General features: G+C 47.9%; 1 protein-coding gene across 1 annotated transcript in view; it reads left to right on the top strand.

The window, feature by feature from the left end:
• The first annotated feature begins 4,150 nt into the window (after window positions 1-4,150).
• The window catches only part of LOC144137890 (lysosomal alpha-mannosidase-like), an 83,032-nt gene continuing 60,417 nt past the window's right edge, over window positions 4,151-26,765 (top strand). The window contains exons 1-11 of the mRNA XM_077669905.1: window positions 4,151-4,281; window positions 6,267-6,494; window positions 6,969-7,068; window positions 7,797-7,946; window positions 11,088-11,281; window positions 13,795-13,900; window positions 17,878-17,957; window positions 20,148-20,198; window positions 21,338-21,394; window positions 22,030-22,173; window positions 26,286-26,405. Of these exons, the coding sequence (XP_077526031.1) occupies window positions 6,273-6,494; window positions 6,969-7,068; window positions 7,797-7,946; window positions 11,088-11,281; window positions 13,795-13,900; window positions 17,878-17,957; window positions 20,148-20,198; window positions 21,338-21,394; window positions 22,030-22,173; window positions 26,286-26,405 (1,224 nt within the window). The 5' untranslated portion in view covers window positions 4,151-4,281; window positions 6,267-6,272. The remainder of the gene's footprint in view (window positions 4,282-6,266; window positions 6,495-6,968; window positions 7,069-7,796; window positions 7,947-11,087; window positions 11,282-13,794; window positions 13,901-17,877; window positions 17,958-20,147; window positions 20,199-21,337; window positions 21,395-22,029; window positions 22,174-26,285; window positions 26,406-26,765) is intronic.

The following is a 26,765-nucleotide window of genomic DNA, read 5'->3' on the forward strand; positions in this document are numbered from 1 at the left end:
CCGAATTATTGTTCAAACGCAAACGCAAACGCAACGCAAACGCAAACGAATTGAAATAAATAACAGCCAAAACGGATATGCAATGGTTGAAAACAGCGTTGTAGAAAAGTATTCAACAGAAACACCCGAAACCGACCCAAAAGGGGAAAACCTCCAAAATTTACAAGAAGCTGTAGCTAAAACTGACCAAAAGGTAACGAAAATACCAGTAATCCCATTTATATTGCATAAATATGTTATAAATAGATTATATGCGTGATCAGTAATGTTAATATTCAAATGTGACAAATTCTTGAAAATGTAAAAAAAAGGGGTAACGAGGTTTGAACACGGGTTAGGACGTTCGCTTCGCAGGAGCGGAACTACTACACTACGCGACCACAAAATACCAAGGGGTTCTGAGAGATTACATTGATGGCCACATATTCACATGGATATAGCTTCAAACACGCATCATAGATGGCGCCATGCGTCGCTTGTCTGTGCTGACCAGAAAATGTCTATACGTCTCCCCCACTGAGGGGGATTGGCAACTACTTGAGAGTGGTCTAATGAGCTAAAATGGGTGCTTCAGAATTGAAAAATGATTGGTAATGAAAAAATTGACCGCGTGTCTGCTCACTTCCCTGCCAATGTCGAAAGACCGAAGCCTCCTGCCATCCCTGCAACGTAAATACATCTCTAGACTTTCCCGCCCAATTCTCCTCTCCTCTCGTTCCTCTCAAGATAAACGCAGCGGAGGTTCGGTAAAGTCAATTTAATTTTCCCGCGTTCCTCTGCTCGTGCCATCTACTAGAACCTTCAGTTACGCTTGAACGGCAACCCTGCCACGAGAGGGCACCGCGAGCGCTTTTTGGATATTGAGGTCAAAACATATTTTTCAAATCGATTTTTTTATTTACTTCGCAAAAATCATGCAGCCATGTATTTTCATTTATAATCAAATAAAAAATGCAAATGAACACAGGAAATTTCACCCCATTTAGTAGCTTAGAAATGCTTTGCATTCATACAAGCCTCCGTTTAGTAGCTTAGAAATGCTTTGCATTCATGCAAGCCTGGTTCAAGAATATTTTTAAAACAAGGGACATACCAAAGTGGATATAAAGACTTGCAAGTCTTTATACCCTCTTTGGTATGTCCCTTGAAACATCTTGGTAGACTTGCAAGTCTTTATATCCTCCTTGGGACAGACAGACATCAAGACCAAAATTTTCGCGTTTCGTCTTTAAGTAAACACATACGCTCCGTAAGGGCGGGAGAACACAAATGATAGTACGGATCAGCGCATCCCTGTGGCCTTGATGAATTCGTGGAGGAAGTAAATTTTTAGGTCCGGAGTACCTTAGGACCGCAGAATGTCCGTCCGCGTCCGTGCGCATAGCATTTACAATCGCCAAAAACCACACAGGCACCACCACGATTCGAGCCTTTGTCTGGTAGTCGTCTCACCCATTGGGCTACGACCGTGAGCATCAAGCAATCTATTTCTAGAAACATATGCATATTTCAATGAGAAGCACTTAACCGCTGAACACGATGGTTCTCCGAGAGCTGTTCATCGGTAACATACACATGACAGAGCGCAGAAAAACTACAGGGGTAGAGCTTTCCCCCGTGGAGCTACATCAGAATGCCTACCGGAATTACAAAAAAGAAAAAGTAAACGGGGGAGACAAGTCAACTTCAACAACTTCAACACTGAACTTCCCGAAACACAATTCAAGCATTTGACTAAGAACAACTCGACATGTACCCGCCGCGGTGGCTCAGTGGCTAAGGCGTTGCGCTGCTGAGCACGAGGTTGCGGGTTCGATTCCCGGCCGTGGCGGCCGCTTTTCTGATGGCGGCGAAAAGCAAAAACGCCCGTGTGTACGAGATTTCGGCGCGCGTTAAAGATCCCCAGGTAGTCAAAATTAATCCGGAGCCCTCCACTACGGCGCGCCTCATCGCCTCCGTTGCATCGGCGCTTTAAACCCTACAATCAATCAATCAACAACTCGACGTGTGGCCCCGCGGATACAACGTTGGTTACACCTTTATCGAATTTATCGCTGCAACTAACAAACTACTGAGCTACTTACTACCACAAATTAGCCAAAATCTATGCGGGCAGCTCGACAAAGCTTGGGATATGCCAGCGGAAAGCAGAGTGATTTGAAAGGGACACCGCAGACCGCGCTGGTTGCGAAGCAGGCGAAGGCTCGAAGGCGTGCGAACAATTTTTATTTTTGTTGGCACGTGGCGTGCCAACAAAACAAAAATTGTTCCCACACGGCGTGCGAACCAAAGCTAAAAATAAAAATTGTTCCCACGTGACGTGCGAATGGATACACCCAAGTTACATCGGAAACGACCGCAGCGCCAAACGCATGAGCAGAGTTCCGACTCTTTATTTCAAGTGATCACGCAACATTGCGAAATTTTTCAATATTCAAAGAATCATTTTTGTAATTTTTATTGCTTTCGGTGTTCACAAATATTCCAGTTGAAATAGAATCTCGATCGGAAACGACCGCACCGCCGAACTCATGAGCAGAGTTCACTCCATGGTTTTTATTTTCATGAAAAGTGTGCCCACAACATTGCCAAATTTGTCAATCTTTAAGGAATCATTTATTCAAAATATTCATTGCTCTCTGTATTCACAAGTATTTCAGTTTTAATAGAATCCTGATTGCAACTTTCTCGGTCGCTGCCTTCTTGCTCCCAGTCTTTTCCGATTGGCAGCCAGTTTTTGGCCGGAAGATCTAAGCCAATCAGGGCGTACTTTTGGCGCATTAAAAAACCTTCAACGGGGATGATGATGATGACGAGTAAAAGCCTTTGAATCGGGGTAACGGCATGTTCCATCTCATCTATCTTACTTACTTAATTTACCTGGGACTTGTCTTACCTGCCGCTATCTCTGGCTCTGAATCCCTGCGTCGTACGCGGTCTCGTTAACTTGTCTCGGTCATAACAAGACAAATGAAAACTCACGTGTGCCTTACAATGCTGTTCAGCTCGGACAAAATTTGGCGTTCGGCCTGCTTCAGCGTAGGCTTGCACAGGAGTCCTGAATCATTCGGCTCGCGTGTATGCGGATGGTCATGTTGCGCATCAATCGTTAACTGACATTTAATTGGATAATCTCAATTTCAGATACATGTCCCGGTACTTTACATCGAGTGAAAGCTATTGCTAAACATTCTGCTATAAAAATTGGTGTGTAGTACGGGAGTCGTAGCGAATAACTCCAATCTAGAGATTGGGAAAAAATACCACTATTTTTGTACTGCAAATACAGAAATCTTTTTCTTCTTGTTCTTCTTCTTCTTCTTCTTCCCATTCTCCTTCTCCTTCTTCTTCTTCTTCTTCTTCTGCTTCTTCTTCTTCTTCTTCTTCTTCTTCTGCACAAACGGTGCCGTAGGACTTTTCCTTCCCCTTGCCATATAAAGCGTCGCTTTAAAAATTACGCAAGTAGTTTTTGGCGGAATGTAGTTACAATGTGTTACAACTACCCTACGCAACCCCCACGCCACTACCATTTTGACCGACGCAAGGTGGCGGACTGTTGCTGAGCCATTTCTGAGTATGCGGCAGTGTGAAACAATCATCATCGTCATAGTCAACAACATCATTAACATGTTTTGTGCCGCCTGCAAGAGGATGGTTTCTCCCGACAATTTACACCTACCCTGCAGAGTTTGACGATGCAGTTTGATGCCCCAAATTTATCCCTCCATATCGTCCTCGATTTTTTCTAGTTCGTTTATCGTCCCTTAGTACATCCTTGGAAATCCTGCACATTCTTGTAAATCCTGCCGAACTGCCAAAAGCACCACGCACTCTTCCAAGTCGGTACCCCGTAAGCGGTGAGGCTGTTTAGCACGGGCGAGATTGGGCAGACCCGCTTGTCAAAACAGTAACACCTCGCATTCCAGACTACCACCGTAAAACTCTTTCACGCGCTGCGACTTGCCTTCCGTGCCATATTTTCATAACACAGGCGATCATTTTCAGGCACATCCGTTTGGAGGACAACGCGAGCAGCACCAGAACGGCCAGAAACCAGAAGAGTATCGGAATCGCGGTCCGGATGTCAGTCTCCAATGTCGGCCGCCGGCTTGAGATACTTCTACACGGCGGCGCAATGTCGACGAAGCGAAGACACAATGAGAGGAATCCGTTTGCTACAGCGCATGACAGTCGGGCCTTTCTCTTCAGCCGCACGTACGAAGACGACGCCACCCTAGGAAGAGCGTCGCCGGGGCCGTAGGAGCTCCACATCGGGTGTAGGTAAGCCTTCATGTCGGCCACTGATGGTTACTCGATGTCTCCGCAATATCAACGAAACATCTGGCAACATTCAAAAGAATGGGCTTAAGCTCCTGGAGTCCTTGATGTGCTCTATAGACAACAGTTTTCTCGCCGACCGCTGAGCTTCCGTACAACCTCACTTCAGGCATCACAGCTAAAGTAATAAAATGTGAACATGTCCGCAGGAATTTGTAAGTTGTCTGTTGCAGTAGCTAATATATTTTAATAGAAATAAATAAAGAAACACTGTAAACCTAATAGAAATACCAGTGGCCATCCATGTGTTTTTATCTCTCCTTTGGGCGGCGTTCTTACCACCGGTTTTCCCTTTTCACATATAAATGGGCCGCACCGGATTTTATTTCAGTGAATACCTTCGTTACCACGATAAGCTCTGATGAGCAGACCAGTACTGTCAAAACTATGTTATCTTGCGCGAAGAGACTAAAAAAGCCAGGGTAGCCAGACACATCAGTTATTCCGTGCAAGCGTATTTCCTGTGCAAATGGCAGAAAACAGCCAAAAACAACGAAAGTTCATGTACCTTTATTGAATAAAGTGTCTTGTCTGCAAATACTGGTAACAAGCCAAGCTAGCCACAACCGTGTACCGTTTTTCATATTTTACATCATCAAGCTCAAACAAAGTAAACTCGCGCAGTTGTCTTTGTTGCTAAAAGAATTCGAAGCATAGTTTGCGGAAGACACCCTAACGTGACGAATAATTATGGTGCACTTCTGACTGCCACAAAACATTAGTTCATTATCGAGAAACTTGATGTTCTCGGTAATTGCATGCACTTTAGGTAAAGTTAACTTCACGCATACTCTCTCTACTACTCATTTGAAAATGTACAGGGCGGAATTGGTGCCCAAACCACCGATAGAGGAATTGTCATGTATTGATTAGCATTCGTAGTTAAAGTGCCTTCATCAAGACGACCGTTCCGTCTGCTGTTCCTCTTCGAACTGAGCATGAGACAAGAAAATTTTCATACATGTTTTCTCACGCAAGACACCTGGCATAGTGCGCTGTAATTTTGTTACACTATAGACCCGGTAATCTTCCATTCTGCCAACACGGGAACGATTCGTGCGCTCTGAAATAGATGGCGCGATTGTTCTACGGAACTCCTGCCAATCGGGCATACTCCCGTAACCACCGAACGAGAATATGTATAGCAAGCGAAACATGTTTTGCAATGTGCGCAAGCAGGCGACGACATAATGCCGCAATGAATAAAACGTGGACATGGATAAAAGCTTTATCGCCACCAGAAAGTGGAAACAAACAAATATAGCGAAACAAACTCATGCATAATGTATAATAATGCATAATAACAACAAAATCTAATTTCTCCCCCACCCTGGAACCAAGTCCTAATGTATGGTGTTTAGCTACCTTCTTCCAAATAAAAAAGCAGGGATTCCCAAATTTTGTCTGCTTTTCACCCGTAACCTTTTTTAGCCGGCTGTACAAATAATATAGATGACACAAGTTAAAGAGACCCTGCAACACTTGCTATAAGCGCGTTCACTATTTCCTTCGCCTCTGGAACCACTGTGAAAGCTATAGTTTTTGCCAGCACTGAGCGGCACTGCGTGATTTGCTCGTCCCACCTGCCGTTTTCTGCTTTCTTTTTGTGGCTTTATTTTCAAAGTTGCTATCGTAAAGCGTTCATCGCTGCAACTGAAGGAAGGCTGGCCAATAGCTGCTACATGGCCTTAATGACGTAATTCGAGCGGTCGAAGAACGTCAAGACCGGGGAAGAGAGAAAAACATTTTGACCAAGTTTCCAAGTTATCTGATGGGCATGGAGCAGTAATTTTTCGCTAAGGTGCTTCGCGAGCCCCGAATCTAAGTTCTTGATGCGTTGGGTGACTACGTGTGCAAGCATTTAAGATTTCAAAAAAAGTGGAAAGAAGTGTTGCAGGGTCCCTTCAAGTGCCCGTACTTCCACACAGACAACAATGAGGGGTGGATGGCTGCTGTTTGTCACGGCCATAGCCAGCGCCTGCCTCTGCGATGCTACCTCCGCCTCCAGTGCTGCTTTGGATCCAGCTGTTGCCGGCGGTAGAATGGCCGGGGGTGTGAACACACCTACAGGAAGCGCCAAAAGCAAACCGAAACCTACGAGCGTCGCAAACAAAGAGGCAAAGTCTCCGGGAAGCGGCTTGCACTGCGCATTTACGGTGAGCTGCTGCACAGTGCTTTGGAAAGTCATTAAAAATGGCAGCACCACTTCCCCAAGCGTCGGGACAAATCTTCCCTACGGCTACACCGCTTACAATCTAGATTTTAAAAAGTACACCCATACTTTCTTGCAGTTAGGAAATTTATGGCTCCCGTGCTTTCTTAAGTCTTGTCCATTTGTCCTTAGTTGTCCCGTATTCTTTTGTCGAGGTGGCGCTCCCTAAATACAGAATAATGTACCTTGATTATGCCCCGCTCTCTTTACTTCGCTTAACTAGTGCACGAACTTTTAATGAGAACCTGTCGTGCTTCCATGTGACTGCTTCATTAGGGCGGCGTTCTGCAAAAGCTTCCGGCACTTTACACTTTCAATGCAATTAAATGCAAATATACCTTCTTTGTATCATTTAACCATTGTTATACCGAACATAAATGGTCCACAAACTTATTCAGACCAACATCCTTTGCTGCAGCTCTGCCCCAAGGCAATGCCCGGCGTTATAAACATCCACTTTGTGCCCCACTCCCACATGGACGTCGCTTCGCAGAAAGTCTTTGACGACAACGTTCCAAGTGAGCCTACTCTCTCGTGTCATTACATGCCGCCAAAGTGTGGAGCTAGATCTCAGAAAAGTGCAGAATCTTATGACTGCAAAAGCCACAGTTTACTGTATTGATCTCGTTGGTGCAAGCTGAGCGGCAAATGGGAAGGTTGCCTTGCACACCGGTGCTTCCAAATTACCCGCGGGAATCATCATCTGAGCAAGGTTTCCAGACGAAATGAAAAATTATGCGTGTCGGCTATTAAAAATACCAATCACAAAAGAGAGATAACTTTCCAGCTAACTACGATTTTGTTGATAAAACTACAAAGGAATGTTACTTAACAAATTTACCCTCCGCTGCGCCGTACAGAAAAGCCCCAAAGTCTACGGCCGCACGTAATTCACTTCTTGTACGCGCAAGTACCGTAAAATGCATTCCCGCAAGTGCATTTGAGACATAGAGGGATATAGGAACTATATTATACTGCCTAAAAGTGCCGTGGTATCGCTAAGCTCGAAGAGACACCAGAGAGAGCGATAGAGAGAGAGAGAGAGAGGGGGGGGGGAAAGAGAGAGAGGAACGTTCATTGGAACAACACGAGAAGGCGAAGTGGAGAATCATGGGCAGCGGGTAACCATCCTATCCCACCAGACACAGGCGACTTAATGTTCCTAAGCACAGTGCATATGTGGAAGACCACAGCAAAGACATATGTCCTTTCGAGCTCATGTCCTTAATTCCGCATCCCATTCCAGAAGCGAGCGCCATTCTGAACTCGGTGAGCGGCGAGCTGCTGAAAAACAAGAAACGTATGTTCAGCGTGACGGAGATTGCCCTGTTTAAGAAATGGTTCGAGGAAAGCAACGAGGTCTTCAAGATCATCATGAAGAAATTCATCTCTGAAGGTACGTCTCCAAACATATGTGGTTTTTTAAAACCGTGCACGGGACAGGGAGGCGCATTTCAGCCCATGTCAAAAAGTATAAAAAACAATTTTTAGCCGACTGCGATGGAAGTGTTGTTTTGCTCGGCATGTGAAGTCTTCAAAAGTGTTCACGAGTCTATGGCAGTTGCGGGAGGTTTTAATATACGTCAGAAAATCAAAAAATCAACGGCTCTTTTTATTTGCCGCCCCTTGTAGAAGTACTCTGGACATTACCTTCAGAAGATACCTCTAGAAATACGCAAACAAAGTAGTTATAACACTTCAGCAATCATCATCCGCTTCTCTGTACCGTTGGAATGAAAATTCGAAAAACAATGACAGGAAGAAGCGTTAATATAAAAAGCTCTAAGCTGTTTAGCAACTCAAACAAAATGGCGGAGAGGTCCCAATACGGCATCTTATCAGCCTGAGATATCTTGAGGACAGCTCAGCAACTAACGTCGACCACGTGAACGAAATCATAGCTCGCATTTTCAGAATGTATTTATCCTTTGCGGTCGCATAAAATAAAATCAAAGCAAAATGCGTGTTGCTGCCCCTATGGCTCATACTATGCGTTGTACCTGTTGAGTAAAAGTTAGGCCTAATACTCTAAGCATCCTTATCAACATCAATGCTTTATTTAATTCATTAGGCTGCATATTCATGCCTCTAGCTCCTATTGAACCGGACGAAAGAGACACAGGTTGAGTTAAATAGGTATTACAATAATTCAAGGTTATTGTGCACATTTATTAAAATAACTGGGTTTAATACTGAAGAGGTAAGCCCTATAACAGCAGTGCTCTAGAAGAGTAGTAATACACTGAGGCGAAAAAAGCAAGGGATATGGAGTCGGGTAAAGCTAATAAATAAGAGGAAGGATAAAATTACATAAAATTGGAGCGTAGTAACAAATGCAATAGCAGGAGAAGAAAATCTGTGGAGTCGAGCGTTAGAGAACGTAGAACAATCCTGAATCAGTTAGGGAAGTCAACAGAACCTTTGTCCCCAATACCGCATCGGCTTTTTTTCCGCGAACGGTCCACGAAAGTTCCAGCAGGTATACTAATGGGGGATTCTTTTAAGCGAAAGCTTTTCTAGTGGGACCGATGCCGTTCCATCAAAAAACTCATAGACTGATTGGTCGACCGAAAAGCTCCGATTGGATCTCTGGACACACGCGGCGGGCCTTAAACCGGGCCTCCATTGTGCCGAAATGGTTACCTGAACATCTCGAAACATCCCGAAACATACCTGAACATCCCTAGATAAGACACCCATCGAACATAAAAATGAGTAAAATAGTATGCGTTTACAAACCGCGCATTGGTATACACTTAGATAGTTCGTAGATGCGTTTACTTTGTGCGGGAAAAAATCGTCGCATAGTTTTGTTCGTCGTTTGCGATTTGGGTCTCTAAAGGTTCGGCGATCGATTGGATGCACTGTCAGCGAATGTCAGACGAACTTTTAGCTTTTGCGCTTCTCTCAACTTTCTTTGTGAAAGGATGGTTGTTGTTGTTGTTGTTGTTGTTGCTGCTGTAATCCTTTATTTCAAAGGGAAGGCTATGCGACCATAGTAAAGGAAGAGGGTGAAGAGGCCGGGAAGAGTAGCCGAGTAGAACAAATGGTGGGTCCTTGAACGCCATAGAAGAGATCACTGCCGTCAGCAGATCATGTGAGCGCATTCAAGCCAACTATTAGGACCGGATAGGCCCCGGTTTACACTGATCTTGAGAGACCACTTTCTAGGCCGAACACCCCGAGGGCTGCGAGAAAATTACGGTCTTCCAAGGCGGGCGTATTGAGAGGAATCACGTCGCAAAGCGTTGATGAGTATTGGGCGGTACAAGGAAAATGCGGCGCAGTGCCAGATTAAGTGGTTGAGGGTGGCGAACACTCACGTTTGACAGCAGAGTCAGTAAGGAGGTGTAGATCTTGCCGGGTGAATCCATTTTCTCATGATGTGGGGTGGGATGACTTCGTTAGGAGTAGTTTTATTTATGAATATTCCCGCAGAGCGAGGCATCGGAGGTGCCAGAGCCAGGTAGCCAGCGGGTGTAACGGACGCAAGGCGTACCTTCCCAGCGTGGCGTGCGCGGTTAAGTTGAAGGCAATTGGGTCATGAGAGGGGTGCGAAGCGTCGTCGTTCAGGGGAGGCGTACTAGCGAGACACTCCCTTGCTGCATCGTGTGCAGCCTGGTTGCGCCCATCCTTGTCCGGGTGACCCGGCACTTATGCTAATCGGGCAGTGGCCCCATTGCGAGCCAGAATGGCGAGCATGTGTTGTATTTCGTGCATAGTTGGGCTTGCAGAGTTCTTGAAGTGCCTGAAGAGGGTCCGTGAGGATCGAAAACGTGGCGTTGCAATACTGTAGGTCAGGTGATCCAATGCACTGAGGATGCTCTGCAGTTCCGCTTCCAATGGAGACAAATGGTGTCCTGGCCGAATGACAGCCGTCCAGGTCCGGCCGAGCTGGGCAGCGCCAGGCCAGACCCATATGGGAAGGCGAAAGGCTGGCGTCCGTGTAAAGGTCCCCTTCATATGGTAATTTTGTCGCAAGGAAGCCCTGAAGGGCTTTCTCACGGGCAACTTGTCGGGTACGGGGACACCAGTTCGCAGATGGGCCACTGTGACAGGCGGGAGTGACCAAGGGGTCGGCGGTGGTGAGGCCGAGAGAAGCGTCGGAAGAATGCGCAAGTCCCAGGCGGAGAATGGAGCCCCCTGTGGCGTTAATGTCCGCCTAAGGTCATGTTGCCCAAGCGTTTCTGCGAGGAGCTCTTGCATGGGAGGCAGAGGAGCAGCCCGTTCAGGAGCATCGATGCGGGTATGCCTGGAAATCCAGTGATGGTGTGGGGCACGCCCCGCTAAAGGGGGGCTAAATGCTTCTTATGAGTCGAGGATACACTGTAGGCCGGAGCACCATAAGTGAGACGACCGACCGCTACCGCCCGACAGAGCGTGAGGCACGCCGATTGGTGAGCACCGCGAAATTTGTTTGAGAGGCGAGAGAAAAGGTGGAGCATTGGCTTCCATTTTTTCCGCAGTTGACTTATCCACTGTCGAGCGCTGTTGTGGCTGGCGAGGGGGATGTCGAGCAAGCGAATTTTTTTCTCAGGCCGCGTGGAGCTCGTCAACGGTGGACTGGTGATGAACGACGAGGCGACGACCCACTACTCTGACATCATCGACCAGATGACGCTGGGAATGCGCTGGATCAACGCCACGTTCGGCCCCTGTGCCTTGCCCCGCGCAGTCTGGCAACTGGACCCCTACGGCCACTCCAGGGAGCAGGCTTCCCTCTTTGCGCAGGTCCGTGCGGTAACCACACTCTGTGCAGCAGCTATTCCAGACTTGCAAGTATTACCTGTAATGTAGAGAGAGCGAGAGAGAGAGAGAGACAGAGAGAGAGAGAGAGAGAGAGAGAGAGAGAGAGAGAGCATTTAATGGTAAAAGCGAGTTTAACTGTGGCTGACGCTAAATAAGACAATCTTCGGTCGATCCGTAGATATAACAATCTTCGGTCGATCCGTAGAATGGCAGAAAGACGTGCTCGGAAGGCCTTAGCGATCGCAAATGTATGAGTGGCTAGACGCACTCATAAGCTCATTCAGAGAAATTTGGAAAAGCTCGACAAGCGTGAATGGATTTTTTTTGCTCCGAGTTAGGTCCCAGGACGCCCCTCACGTGGATATGCAGTCTAGTTCGGGGTATCCGTGCGCCACGGGCTAAATTACTTTCCCTCACCTCAATTTCCTTGACAATGAAGATAACTGACATGGATGTAGCCGAAGCCTTCTGTGCTAAAATCACCGCCGCGCAAGGGCAACTTCCATCAAGCATCGTAAGAGCAATGAGCCCTCCATCAGCGAACACATCCTTCCTTGACACACCGTTTTCCATGGCGGAGCTCGAGGCCACTCTGGCCTCAGTTCAGCAAGGTTCTTCCCCAGGTTATGACGGCATTAGCTACGCGGTTCTGAGCCACCTAGGTGCTAATGCGAAGCGGTGGCTTCTCTCAGTGATGACTATTCTTGGGAGACCAGCCAACTTGAACCAGAGTGGAAGCGCGCCCGCATATTACCAGTTTTGAAACCTGCCAGGTGCCCACGCACATTGACTCGTATCGACCAATTCCGCTCCTCAGCTGCGTTGGAAAACTAATGGAGAAAATGACACTGAATCGCTTGGACTGGGATCTCACTGAGACAAGTATATATCCGTCGCAGAGGTCAGGCTTCCTCAAGGGCCGGAGCAGCATCGCTAACGTCATTTCCCTTGCAAGACATGTTAAGCAGGCAAAGACTCGACGGCAATTAATCATCGCACTCTTTATTGACGTAAAATAGGCTTATGACTCCCAGCTGCACTATAAATGCCCAACAGAGAGGTTTTGTCGATTTGGTTGCATTTTACTGCGATGCAGTATACAGCGAAGGACATTTTCGCGTCCGCGTCAGCAGAAAAACTCCTAGGTTAAATAAAAAAACTACTGGCACCGGTAGGGATCAAACCTAGATCCGAATAAAAAAAGGGAGCGAGAGCCCGTGGTATTACCGATTAAGATACGCGCTTTTTATTTATTGCCTGTCTTTGACAATTCACAACAGATTACATCTCAGCATACAAGAGGTGGAGTTGCCAGCCACTACAGGGCTGACTTTGTCAATTTAAAATGCCCTCATATTGAAGTTGCTCTATTTGTGGCAGCCAATCAGTTAGTTCCTGGTGGAACATACTAACTTCAACAAATCGACCAATGCTCTCTTTGAAATACTCTCTTGCACATCGCGCATCAACATCATTGTACAACCTTGTTGTACGTGCGCGCCATATATTTGGAGATCCAGTACTATGATTAAATCGTAAAGCACTCTATCCTCATTCTCTATTGCAAGGAAACGTATACTGTGAGGATCTAGTGGAAAATATTTGTGTAATGTCCTCTGAGCACATCTCAAAAATATACTCCCTCCCAACAATGCAAAAATACATGATCTATTGTCTCAGGGGATTTACAACTAAAACAATCTGTCCCCCAAGGTACGAATAACCCCCTTTCTTCCATAAACGTTCGTACTAATAATGTTCCTGTATGTAACCTAAACATAAAGGACTTGACCCCTGGTTGAATCTGCATTCTTTTAACCCTCTTAAGCACATCGCTACCGGGCCTTCCACAGTACATAGCCCTGTACATGGGAACAGGGAACACAACATCGACAATATCATGGCACAATTTCTTACGCGCAACAGTACTTAAATACTCTTTTGAAAATCTTGCTTTAAAAACTTCACGCTGGCCACGACGTCCTTAAAATATCAAAAGACACCTCCCGTCATGTATTCAGTCGTAATCACGAAATTGGGAAGAACCCTGCCCAGCCTTAATTGGCACACTGAACGAAGAAAAGGGTCACTTACTTCTCTCAAAAAAAGAGATACGCGCCCACAAGGAGACGGGGAAACAGGGGGTGTACTCAACGAGCAGAGCGGTGCGTCTACCACCTGCGCTCAATCAAACCCGTCGTGAGAAGTGCCGACCGCATATGCATGATAACGGTGTTTAGGTGGTTTGGATTAGCGGCGAATGGAACAGCGTCTGGGGAATGTGTCAGGGCCGTGCCGTCGACGCATGAAACAAGAGTCAGGAGAAGGCAATAAGAGAGCCATAGCCGCGCGTGCCGCCATCCTCCTCACCCTTCGCAAGACGCTCCTCTCCGTTTTCTTTCTGCCGTCGCTACTGCGTTCGTTCAACCGATTACGCGTACATACACGCCGACGCCGCGAAAACCAGCAAGCGTAACTCGGTCACGTCTTTCCAGATGGGCTTCGACGGCCTCTTTCTCGGAAGAGTACAGCATACTGAGCGCCGCTGGCGGGGTAACTTGAATGCACTCGAGTTCGTATGGCGTGCCGACGACAAATTGGGTGAGTGATCTCCTCCGTAACGACTGTTTCGATGCTCAAAGAATAAGATGCATCACTTCTCCTGCACGATGTGTATTACGTATACCTCAGTTTCCAGGCAATCAAATCTCAAGGGTGAAGGTACGTACCGCTGCTTTTGTAAAGTTTTAAAAACAAGGGTAGTTTTGAAGTTACGTAGACCGTTTAAATACTCGGAACAAGCTGACATGAACGCTGAGCATGAAACTTGCGACTATTTTTGCCTTCCAAACAAATCTACAATTGGCATGGTAGATTAGCAAGATGTTTTGTGGGGCTTATTTTTGTTAAAAGGCAAACGCTGCTTCTCCGTTATGATGTTATTATGTTATCGCCCTCCATGACTATTTATCGACCTATTTTCGGTCTCCTGTGAAATTAACCTCATATACAAGCTCACGACCTGTTAAAATAAATTCAGTTATTCGGCATGCTGCCAAAATTTTAAGCTATAACCATAGTCCTTCAATGCTTCTCTGGTCATAAAACTCCCGGCCAAGTTTCGTACGAGGACAAAGGCGACCGCTAGGGGCGCCACCGCAGATCGGAGGGCATCGGGCGGCCGCCGCTGCTCTGTAGCCAGACCGGCAGTAAGGAACGCAGTAGCAGCATGCCCGTTCGCACCAAATTTTTTCTACACTCACAAAATGATAAGTCGATTTGAGTGGCCCACGACACGTAAAGCGAAAGCGCACTGCTGATAAGGCGGCGAGCATCTGTTTTGTCTTGCTCCGTAGTCCGTTCCCTGCCAAACGCGCTCTGACCACGCCCCTGGCTGCCCTCCGATGAACACTAGCGCCGCGGCGCGGCCACCCTGGGCAGCGTACGAAGCTCTCCCATAGCGTGACGGCGAAGTTTCATGACCAGAAAGGCATTGAAGGACTCTGCTATAACTCTGAACAAACTTCTAGCTGAAAATTTGGCAACAGCCGATTAACGTCGCCAAATTGTGTAATGTGAGTAATGAACAGGATAGGACCCTTTTCAGGGATGTTTTCTTTTCTACTGAAAAAAAAAACTTGCGTAAGTTGGATCCAACCATCCCCAATTAGAGTTGGGCACACTGGAGCATGGTTTCGTCACCTGATTTCGCACACAGTTCGCTGCCCAAAGTCTTTCGGTGTGCACCTTCAAAAGACTGTGACCGCCCTTGAGAATCGCTTCGAGCCAGTAACAACACGCCTGACAACACTGCTTGCCAAGTTCATGCAAAACATACAAGATCAAACGTATAAAACCTACATTTTTAATAATATTCTCACTTTTTAATGAACACGCGTTGACACCTTTGCTACCGTTTCTGGCCATTTATAACTTCAACGTGGTCTCTTCCAAAGATTACCGCGAGGGCTTGTGCAAGGCGTGTCTTTGAACGTGAAGCCGGTAAGACCATTATTTATCAATTAGAGTGTGAGCTAGACTAGACTCATCCGTAATATTGGTGCACGATGAATATCCATATGGCAGAGAGATGGGCAAGAACTGGCGACGTAAATGGAATCACGTAAGCAATAACTGACTCCCAATTTATATTTAATGCAGCAGACAAGAGATAATGCACATGAAAACATCCAGATACAGTCGAACCTTGTTACAAATTAGTATCAGGGAAGTAAATTAGTTTGTTATAGCCGGTATTCGTTTTAACCGTGGAGGTAAAAAACGGCTCTAACCAATCGGCAACCTGGTTTGCGCAACAATCCTGGATAAAAAACGCATTGTTCTAGGCTTCTAACCCGCTTTAAACGAGGTAATTGTTATCTGTCTCCTTGAGGCATTTCGAACAAAACAGACCAGAACGTGAGATCGTGAAATTGCAACAGAACAAAGGTAGTTCGGCAAAACAGGCCTGTTTCCTTATTTGCATGAAGGAGGATGCGGCCTTCGCCTCGTCGCTTTTCGCAGTCTTGGTGGAATGAAGGTTTTCAGTGTAGTAAAGATCGTTTCCCCGAAGTCCGGTGTCGATCAGGAACCCAATCGCCCGGGCTCCGGTTGATTCGGCAGGAGGCTGGCAGGGCGATGGTGTTGAAGTTCTTGGAGATGGCGGTCGAATTGACGAACTTGAGGCGTTGAGGTTGATCAAGTGAAACGGAAGTTTATATACAGCTATTTACAGTAGGAAAACTGGGTACATGAGTAATGAAAAGAAAAACTTCAAACTGCAGCTAGACGCTAGCTCCGAGTGTGCACAAATCACTCGAGCTGCTCAACTTCGTTTAACTCTTCCTACTCTCGGAGCGTACACAACCGCTCGAGAAGCCACGGCCGAGACTCTGTCTCGCCGCAAGATCCGTCTAGTAGCCCGGTACGGCGCTGCACCCTAAACCTCCGACGCAATGTTAACCTCTAGCCTACGGGGCTCACAAATCCCAACCTAACTTTAACGGTCGAGACTCCTTGTCCCGCCGGGAAAGGCCCAGCTCGGCGCTCAGACGAGAACGATTTCCAACGGCCAAGTCCGGCTTTATAAAACCTCGAGATCACCCTCTCTCGGGAACGCCCCCGTAGCGTTCGTACACGCGTATGGGAGTGCCCAAATTCACGTAGACAGCTGTCACTCAGCGCGCTACGGAATATTCAATGAGGCGCCGCCATCTTCGGGTCAACGGCACGCTCACAGACGAGCAGGGGCGGGCGACCCCGCGGAGTGAAAGCGAAAGACGGCGACAGTGCCCTGCGCCGGCGGGGGCGCTATAACAATGCTTTCTTGCAGGGCGCGCGCTTCGACGCCGGTAATCCCACCACCTCCGCGTGTCACGCTGACGGTGGTTCCTGGAATCCGGCGGCGCCGTCTGCTTTCTCAATGGGTGATTAACACTGTGGTATGCGGTGGGCCAGACGATCCGTCTCCCGTGCGCGCCGTGACGAATTGGCGTCGACTGCTCTGCAGTGTTGGCAGTGCTACGTCGTCAGACAGGGCGGCGGGTTCCCACGCGCAGCCCGGGCGCCTGGCCGCTAATCTCATAAGTGGACCTTACAAGTGTCCACTTAATAAAGAGCCGTTTCTACTAGTGCGGTTTTCCAAGCTTCTAAAAAACGGTTGTTTTGAGCCATTTTTTGTTAAATTTTGCTTTTAGTAATAATCCTATCGGGGTAGAGTTTTGAGCCTCACAGAAACCAAATATATTTTCGTTACAGCAGGTATCGCGCGGGTCTCGAGGTTTCTGTTTCGTTTAAAAAAAATAGCTGTCATTGAAATACAGCGTGACCAAACAAGCTTTGTATTTATTTCACTATATCCGATTATTCGCTATATGGATGTTCGCTGCAAGGAGGTTCGACTGTAGTAGTGCCCGCACCACGGGAAACGCAGCCAGAACAGATAATACGTGTACGAATTGCACAATACCAAGAATCAGCAAAAGCCTACACGTGAAAAATGGGTCTCGTTTAACACTTGTAAAGCTGCTTATCACGAGGGAAAGCTGAAGAACACCCACAGAGAGCCCAGCCGGCGCTCTATCAAGGAGATACTGAGCGACCAATCACAGGCGAAGCAGCTGTTGAACGCTCGCCCAGTCACATACCGCAGCAGTGACGCTCCGTGCGACTGCAGCCGCGACGTCTCTCCGCAGCGGATCACGTGGCGTGACGTCAAACCCGCCACACTTGCACTCCAGCTGCTCAAGGCCGTTGCGACGCGATGAATGATCTTACTAGACATGGCGTAGTAAAGCTATCACTTCAAATCGAATGCCAACCTACGGGACAAACCGTTCTTTGTTAGTTGATTTTTTTTTTAGTTTTTCTGACCCCACGAGCTTATGAATAGCACGCAAGCTTCTGCGTTACACCTGCTGGCCTATGCTTCAGCCACCCCTTGTAATCTTAGCCTACAGCGTACAAGACGAACGTACCCGCTTCACCATTGCGCACATTGTCCCGTACAACCTTTCCTTCGAAGTAGGATGACGCTCTTACTTTGTTTTCTGTTTTGTGCCGCTAATACGAACACGCAGAAACGACGATCTTCACGTCCATCCTACCTCACCGATACAACCCTCCCAATGTGGTCAACTTCCGCCAGTTCTTCCTCACAGTGAGTGCCGAATCGTCTCCGTAAATTTACATGCATGAACCTCGCTCGGAGTGTTAGCTGAGAGCTTTCGTGACCGATTTGATTGTGGGCTTTTAACGCGCCTGAGCTATAGACGCGTCGTACTGAGTTGCTTCGAATTCATCTTGACCACCTGGGGATCCTTACAACTTGCACTTAAATGCCACCTTTTGGTGACGTTTGTCCAGGAATGAGCTCATCAAAACGACTTATTCGTCCCGGTAACAACGATAACAATTTTATCCTCAAGCTCACATACATAATCATGATATTTAAGAAAACACTGGACGCAATGGCGACTCCATGGCTACTTTCCTGCGACTTCGCTATGACGTCACGTGATCTCGCTTGTGCTAATGGCGACCGCCGGCCTGAGCCACCTCCATGAACCGCGACTGGCCCATGTTGCATCACTGTAGCGCAAAAGTTTAAAGTTTTTTTTTAATATTTCTTGTGTGTTTTCGTTAAAAACGTCTTTGGAGGCCGAGGTGCAACGAAGTCAGCTACCAAAGGCTGATTCTTTCTAATTGAACAAAGTTAACTATGTCTTCATGACCCTCTTGTACTAACTGTACTAATTAGCGGGCATTCAAAGCCTTAGTTAATCTGTAATCGTACTTAAATACGCGCATTGTACAGTCTCGGCCACTGATACAGGGAACACGGAGAGGCTGGCCGCGCTCGGCGAAGCGCCACGACGGGCGCCACAGGAAGTATTCCGGAGCAAGCGCAATCAAGGCCAGCGGCGGAGTTGGCTGAGCGTCGTCTGCTACGGCTCCTCTGACCTCGCCGCGAGCGGGGAAACCTAGATTGCGCGCGCGCTTTGGACTACACAAACCATAGAGTTTCTGAAAATATACACAATAGAGGAATCTGGCGCTAGCGTCTATGCGGCTCACATCAAGGCCGTCTGTGTCGTCATGGGCCGCCATTACATCATACGGTCGCCTTAGTTTTATCATTGGCTTGGATTCAAACGTTTGGGTGACCTCAAATTTAAACGAAGTGCTACAAAACCTCGAAGAATAGTGTTCAATTAGGGAAGTGGAAAATAAGACAGGCTGTTTTAAAACTAAGGAAAAGCACGTAAAGCTTACTTTTGCCGGAACGGTGGTGCCTACTATTCTGTGGCCAAGGTGGTAGTTACGAACAAAGATATAATTTGAGGGGAAGCTCATTACAGACTCTTTTTTTATTTATTTTATCATTATGTCAAATAATAAGTTGTTTGAAGAGTTTATAAAGTTTTTTGAGTGTACCTATGAAAACGTCCCCTTCGTGGTGAACCGGTGCACCGACCGTCAGCTACAGTTTAACAAAACTTGCTGCTGATCGAGTTGGTTTACACATGAAGAACAAAAGAAAACGTGGCGTGAGAATGTCGTGGACGATGACAAGATAGGTCGGATACAGGCGCCCGGATCTGTCGTATCTTGTCTTCATCGAAGTACGTTTCGTATCTTTTTTTCTTCAGCTGCAAATCTCACGGCGGCATATTACCCGCCCAGTCATACATCCTTCGACTGCGGCATGACCGACTACAGGTACGATCAGGAACTGCCTGCTGTTTAACCGAAGACGGCTACCACAGAACACGGACGATTTCGGCTTCCTCGTAGCTCGTAGACGTGATAATGCATAGTGAAGAAAGCAAATCCCCAAAACCACTTAATAATTCAATAGTCATGCCAAGCCCAAGCCAAAAGCGGGGGTCTTGCCATAAACCCCACGACGACATGCTTTACCAGGCGCAGTTTCCTCTGTAGCATAGTTACCAAGAAACTCTATGACCCAAAGCACGCGTGCGCCGAAGTGGTTGGAGCCGTAGCAGATGACGCGCAGCCGGGCTCCGCCTCTGGCTCTGATTGCACTTGCGCCGCAATACTTCGCGCGGCGCCCGCTTGGTGGCCCGAGAAGCACGGCCACGCGCGCCGTGTTCCCTGTATCAGTGGCAGCGACTGTACATAAAAACCGATCAAGAAAAGACCACTGCTCAACACCTGCGCGTATTGCCGTACGGTGCATCCTGACGTGACTGTTTATCTATTAAGGTTTTCTTACATCTCCAGCACGTCACAGCTGCATTGCTTAAGTGGCGTAACTGAAGCAACTTGGTTGATTTCACAAGTGGGGCACACCTGTGAGATTTTATTTTTCTACTTCTTTATTTAGGAAGAAAACAAGAAGAATGTAGCGGAGGCCTTCCTTGACGTCATCTTAACGGTACGTGCGCCTGCTTCTGGGCAAAAAAAACTGCTATTGTTTAAACATTGGCAGTTAGGTGTGCAACATACGCGAAAGCGTTTACAGCGCAGGTGTAAATTTGCGCTTTCCAGGTTATCCGTGATTGTTGCAGTATTATCGCATAGCAGAGGCAACTATTGCGAGGCGAGCGCCATCGCTCATGGTGACGAGTTGAGGGCGCACACAAGAACCAGACCGGGCGAGCTAGGTTGCTATCCTAACACGAAGTGCTGGCGCGCGAGTGCCGTAGACATCACTCTGGGGGATCTGCTAGTGAAGGTAACAGCAGCCGTCCCATTGGCAACGACGCCAACATGCCTACCCGAACGTTTTCACAACTCAATAATAAGTGATGCTCACACATTCCGACATCATAAGTGGAAGCTTTGGCACCCCGCATATTTTCCTTACAGGCACATGCGCAACTGTCATTGGCAAAATGTTTTCACAAGTTATGCACTCACAGGTTCACTGATGTGTGTGATGGTTTGCTCGCTTACAGTAAAGGTGTTTCTATTAGACGTTTGAGCAGTTATGAGCAGCTATGATTCTGTGTAAGATTAAACCCCAAATAATATTCCACTGCCAAATAGTTCTACACCTATTGTGAAACTGTGAGGAAACTTTTTCTCGATTGAGTTCTTTTTTCGCATGGTTTGGCACGCAATACTCAGCCCTCCCTTAATCTCTTATATAGGATGGGCAAACCATGTTTCTACACGAAACGAGGCGCTGTGTGCATACCTCCTTTAGGGCGCATGGTTGTGGTTTTTCTACGCATCGAATAAACCTCCGTAGCCATGCCTATTTTGGCTGCAAGGAACACCCTTTACAGTCAAAATGAAAATTTGTTGCATACACACACGCTGGTACTAAATATTATGAGGGCGTATGACAGTAGAGGTTGATGAGTACACATCGAGGAGATCAGTTTATGACTACAGCAATACATACACTCTCACGAATTTAAGATTTCGCTACTTGGCTCCCCTCTTGCTACATAGTTGTTAGCCCACGCAAAGCAAGACAGGCAACTTTCTCCGTGACGCCTGCTTTGTTCAAACGTGGTTACTGCGCGTAACCGATGCTGACGTGTCATCATTTGCTTACGCTTACAGGCACCGCAGCCCATAGATCCACCTAATGAGGAGTTCCAAGGCGACCTGGTGGCGAAGGCAAGCACTCATTCCTGTTTTCTAAATGTCCAGCGCATTGTACAGTTGCAATGTTTTGGGTGTAATGTGACGTGTACACATTCGACGTTGCGGATGTCCAGTAGCCGTACTACTGAGATCAAAATTACGTCTATTCCCTGTTGCTACAATTACAAAAAAAACGTCTAAATTGAGTGAAAGTATCGCGGAATGCACCTGTCGTGCTGCTTGTATAAACTGCTTACGGGGTTACCTTAGTGGTACATTTTGTGGATATTGTAGTGGCACGTATGCAAGACCTATAAGTAATTGTGTTGCCCGTAGTTATTGCAGCATCCCCTCTTTGACTTAGAGAATAATTTGAGCCGAGATATGGCAAGAAGTATGTATCTTTTTATTCACAAACAGCTGCTGCTACAGCTTCAAAAGCTTTTGCATCACCTGTGTGCGATTTTACAAAAAAAAAAAGATACATTCCAATTCAGCAGCTACGCCGCCATTTTCAAACCCGATCGCGTTTCAACAGTATACGTAAACATTTGGAGCCAAAACAAAGAAAGCGAACGCTCAGCATCTTTGCTATGCTGGCTCAGCGATTTAATTATCAAATTAGTTCTTATACATCAATGAATAAATCTGGGCTGCTCCCAGTACAGGGCGTCGCGGAAGTGACTGCTGGAGCTGTCAAAGGCTGTGCGCCTGGAGCCGGAAACTGCGTTTCGTCGGAAAAGCTACAGGCGGAGGATCCGCACGACGGGTTGTCCGTGACGAGGGAGGCGCCGGACCCGCCACCTGTCCAGGCGAGTAACTACCGCCACCTTCCACTTGTGAGTGCCAAAGTTGGTCAGTTGGATAGCCCCCGAATAACGCTACGCTGGCCTGCACTCCCAAGACTCAGGGAAGCCCAGCGTGTGCAGGTGCCTTCGATAGTAACTGGAACTAATGCGGTTCGTGCTCTCAAGCCAATATATCTTCACGAACTGGCTGGCTATGTAGCAACGATTTCAAATTCATTAGCTATCTCATATGCAATATCAACTTTGTTCATGAGCAGCTTGTACATGCTAAACATTCCAACAACCCTTACATTTAGCCCTGCGCAGTTCTCAGTGTGTCGGCGTGGCCAACCGCAGCAAATCGCGGATTAGGGGGGGGGGGGGGAGATGACGGGAAGAAAAGGCCACTGCTCTTCACCAATAAATAAAAGCGTGCAAATCCACAAAAAAGCTCACGACTTTCTGTACGCATTCTACAGTGTCATCAGATAAAATAGACAATATTCGCACCTTTCTTAGGGTCTCTAACCTGGCTTACCATCGTCTGAACGACCATATGACGGATGGAAACAAAGGGCGGTCCACTGGGCCCCTGTCCTGGAAAAAACTCCCACCTCCCCTCGCGGGAACCCCTGTGTAGATGCGACGCATAGGCGGAGCGGTGAAGGGACCGCGTTTTATAGCGCGCATAACGTTGAGGGGACTGCGTAAGCCGGTCCCAGTCGATGACGACGTTGGCGTACTTGTAAATTGGCAAGGACTCTAGGTGTTTGAGCCAAGCGTGGATGTTGCTTCGCAGGAGAACGGCACACCGGTTATATGCGCAGCGCGCCCGAAGAAGAGGAAACCGCGGAAGAGAGAGTAGTGCACGTGCGCCGGCCCCAGCGCGTCTGCCGCGGCTATGACGCAACGTGCTGCGGCTATGACGCAACACAATCCAACACAATCCACTTTAATCCAATCCACTCCAAATCTAATCCAAGCCAAGCCAAGCCAAGCCAATCGAATCCAATCCAATGCCCCTCGCGAGAGAGTGTTCGCTATCGGAGAGGAGAGGGGGTGAGCGGCGGAGAGCGCAGCTGGCGCGGCGAGGAGAATGGGGGAGGGGCGGACAACGCCGACGGCGCCGGAGGGACAAGGCGAGTGAATCAGATGTTCTACATCTAAAAGGAATAGCGACAGTTTTGAACGCGAGATCGTTACTAAGCCCATTGAGCGAGTTTCCGTGACGCTAGGCGTCCACAGCTGCCGTGGTTATCAGCCGTGGCAATCAAGCGTCCATTGAGAGACGTCATCACCGCCTAGCTAAAACGGCGGCGGCAGCAGCTGGAAGTAGGCGCAGCGGCAACTGCCGCGTTAGGAGTAGGCATGTCGTTAGGCCCACGACAAGAAAGGATACGCGATTTCAGTACCCTCCACGCCTGCGCAGTAAAGTTATACCTACCCTTATCAATTTTGTTTTCTCCCCCGTCGGTGCTCGGGCAGATAAGTCATTGTTTTCTACTGCAGTGGCGTATAGGCACGTTGCGCCGATGCTTGCCTCGCAAGCAGCAGCGCTGTTTTCTACATCCTGGTGGTTCGGCGGGGTCATTTCTGTTGTGAAAGATGCCACGCATATCACGGGCTCGATTCGCAGCCTTTATGTTACGTAAGTGTCGGCGCTCTGTCCCAGACACCAACAGCCTGGATTATCACAAGTCACGCACGGGCGCCCACGCAAAGAAGGCATCTAAGGTAACGTCATGATAACAAGGCCGAGAAGAACGAACAGCTTAAGTGGCGCACGCGAAAATACGTCAGTCGCTGCGATTGCAGCCCACCAGTCAGATTGCAGATAACACAAATGGACGGGAGAAACCGATACATTCATCACGGCCGTCTTTACACCGTGTCTCAGTGTCAACCCCATAGATTGTTGGCGCGGCATGCTGCCGGCAGTGGGAGCTAACTGCTCGAAAAATCGCCGCTCCTCCATCGATGCCCTAGCGTGCGCTGCAGACAACTTTAGTAGGAAAAGGGCTGCGCTCACAGCGGCCTCTGTGCGGTGCAACGTGCCTATATGCATGTCACGCTGATGTTGGCCACCCGCGCAGGAGCGCAGTTTCACACATCATGACGGTGTGGGGCGAACTTGAGCGCGAGCCCCGAAAAACGTTCTCACCACGCGTCAGGAATTCATTGATAGCAGGTCAAGAAGTAGCCGTTTGTTTCTCAACGCCATATCGTGCACTACCGCAGGCAGAATTAACAGTACAAGTGGTGCGCTTTCATCATCCGCTGTATAGCGCAGAGTGCCAATAAAACCATTGCTGCTAGTCTCTCTCTCTCGGCTCACATTAGCGCGCCAAGAGAAGGAATGGTGAATGCAGCCGTGCCATACCAAAGTGGTGCTTCGACGGGGAACTGACCCTATCACGTATCACATCTTAACGCCGCCTGAACGTATACGTGCTCTGAAGCATGTGGTAGCTGACAACTGTCCTTTCTTGGCGCGTAGTACAAGCCGCAGTATCGCATGCCGCACTATATTCGAATCCTACCCTTATATTGACATGAAAGTGTTTTATGCCCGGGTACACGAAAATCTCAGTGACGTCATATCCGTCACGGAACTGACGTCGCCAGAAAAAGTGCCATTGACGCGGCGGCACCCGGTTTCGAGACCACGAACACTCTATCGCCGCAACGGGAGGTACGCGGCACTCTGCCCACTGCGCTATGAACAAAGACATGAACAGCTCTACGAACGCACCTTATGTCCTTCTCTATGACTCATTAAGATGGTGCTGCCATCTAGGAGAGGCGAATAGAAGTTGCGCATCGTGGCGTTAATGAGCGCCGACAGTTGGCGCCTCGATGCCAGCGCCTTCGTGTACGGGGGACGCACGTGAATTGAGGCGCCCTCCACTGTTTTCTTTTGTTTGTTTGTTTCTTGCGTGTCGGCGTCACTTCGTCTGGCGGGGTCAGGATCGCGAACCCTTCGCCGATGAAGGATGTTCCCTTAACATTCAACTGCTCCTGTTAAGGTACCCTTTCACTTTCGCGTTTTGCCGATTCCTATGTAAGAGGGATCAACCACATTTTTTTCACCTAGTCTCGCGCTCACTTTGTTTTATCTATATCCGCACACATGCACGCCAGTACTTGTCATTCAATTAAGATCACCACATATATTTCGACACTTGCTGCCAAAAGATAACATTTCACTGATCTAGTTTAAGGTGCGAAGCTTAGGGGAAAATAACAGCAGTATCCAGAACTTTGTCAGATCCCTTGTTCACCTTTGTTCGCTAATATGCATTTCTGAAACGTGGCTTTCTGGTAATTACAATACCATTTTATTCATTGCGATAGTATACCCTATGGCATAAAGACTACCTTACAGGTATGAGTAAACTCCCGCTTACCGAAGAAACGCGAGGAGGGAGCGGTGGTGGGGTCCCCATATCCACCGATAGAGGTCAGGTGGTCTGCCAGTGTCGAGGCCTGTGCCTCGCAGGTGTGCTGTTCTGGCCGCTTCCAGTGAAGGGCACGTCCACAGAACGTGTTCTGTGTCCGCATCTTCGGCAGAAGCCGAGCAAAAGGAAAAGTTCTGTGCGCACGGGGCACGGTAACGTGGTGGCCACTCCCGAGTAACAGCGGGAGAGGATTTTTCGGCTTACAAGTCTTAATACAGTCATCATTTATCAGATAGCTACGGAATTCCTGCTATTGTTAACATCTCAATTATTACTGCTAAATAGTTCTTAATGCTACTAGATCTTAACAACGTTTTAGCATAATCAGAACCTGAAGATAATTCTATTTTAAGTAACTTGAAATAACTAATACTATTGTCATGTCCATTTGTAATGATTAGCCTTTAGGGCAGGCGGAGAAGGAAAGGAATGAGGAATGGCCCGGGTAAAACGGTGGAGTATACCCAAGATCAATCTACCACACTACACTTCAAAACACACTACAAAGCTACATTACACTACACTACACTACAGTATACATTACACTACACTACACTACACAAAGGTACAAAGGTTAGCCATGGAGTTTTGTATACTTCAGGGCCCACGTAGTACCGCAGGGTGTTACGCTGCGTTTTCTTCGCGTTAGTTGCTTCCTCACTCGTGCCATTGTCGCAGACGGGAGCGGGGTACCGGACGGACCAGAGGATTGTGATGTTCGGCGACGACTACGCTTACATCAACGCCACAGTGTGGTACGTGCAGATGGACACGCTCATCAGCGCCATCAACACCGTGGTAAGTGCTGCACCTGGCATGTGCAGGCAGTGCGTACTAGTGCCGAGAAATGGCCTCCGCGATCGGCTGCCGGTGGCGCGCCGCCGGCAGCCGATCGCGGAGGCCATTCGGCCGCTGTTGGCGGCGCGCCGCCGGCAGCGGCCGAGGCGTAGAGTTTCGTATACTCTATGTGCCGAGGTACCTTAAACTCGTTGCACATGTGTCGAGGTACCTTAAACAGATGCACACCGACAGTCGTCGGTGTGCATCACGAAATTACGTTGCCGGCCTGACTTTTTCTGGACTTCAACAGTAATTGAGCCACTCTGACACCTTTCTCAAATCTTCCCTCTCTTCCGCTGTTATATTTTGCGCGTAAGT

The sequence above is a fragment of the Haemaphysalis longicornis genome, unplaced genomic scaffold, assembly GCF_048455015.1.
Source record: "Haemaphysalis longicornis isolate Haplotype H1 unplaced genomic scaffold, Haemaphysalis longicornis Haplotype H1 scaffold_5, whole genome shotgun sequence".
Taxonomy (NCBI): Eukaryota; Metazoa; Arthropoda; class Arachnida; order Ixodida; family Ixodidae; genus Haemaphysalis; species Haemaphysalis longicornis.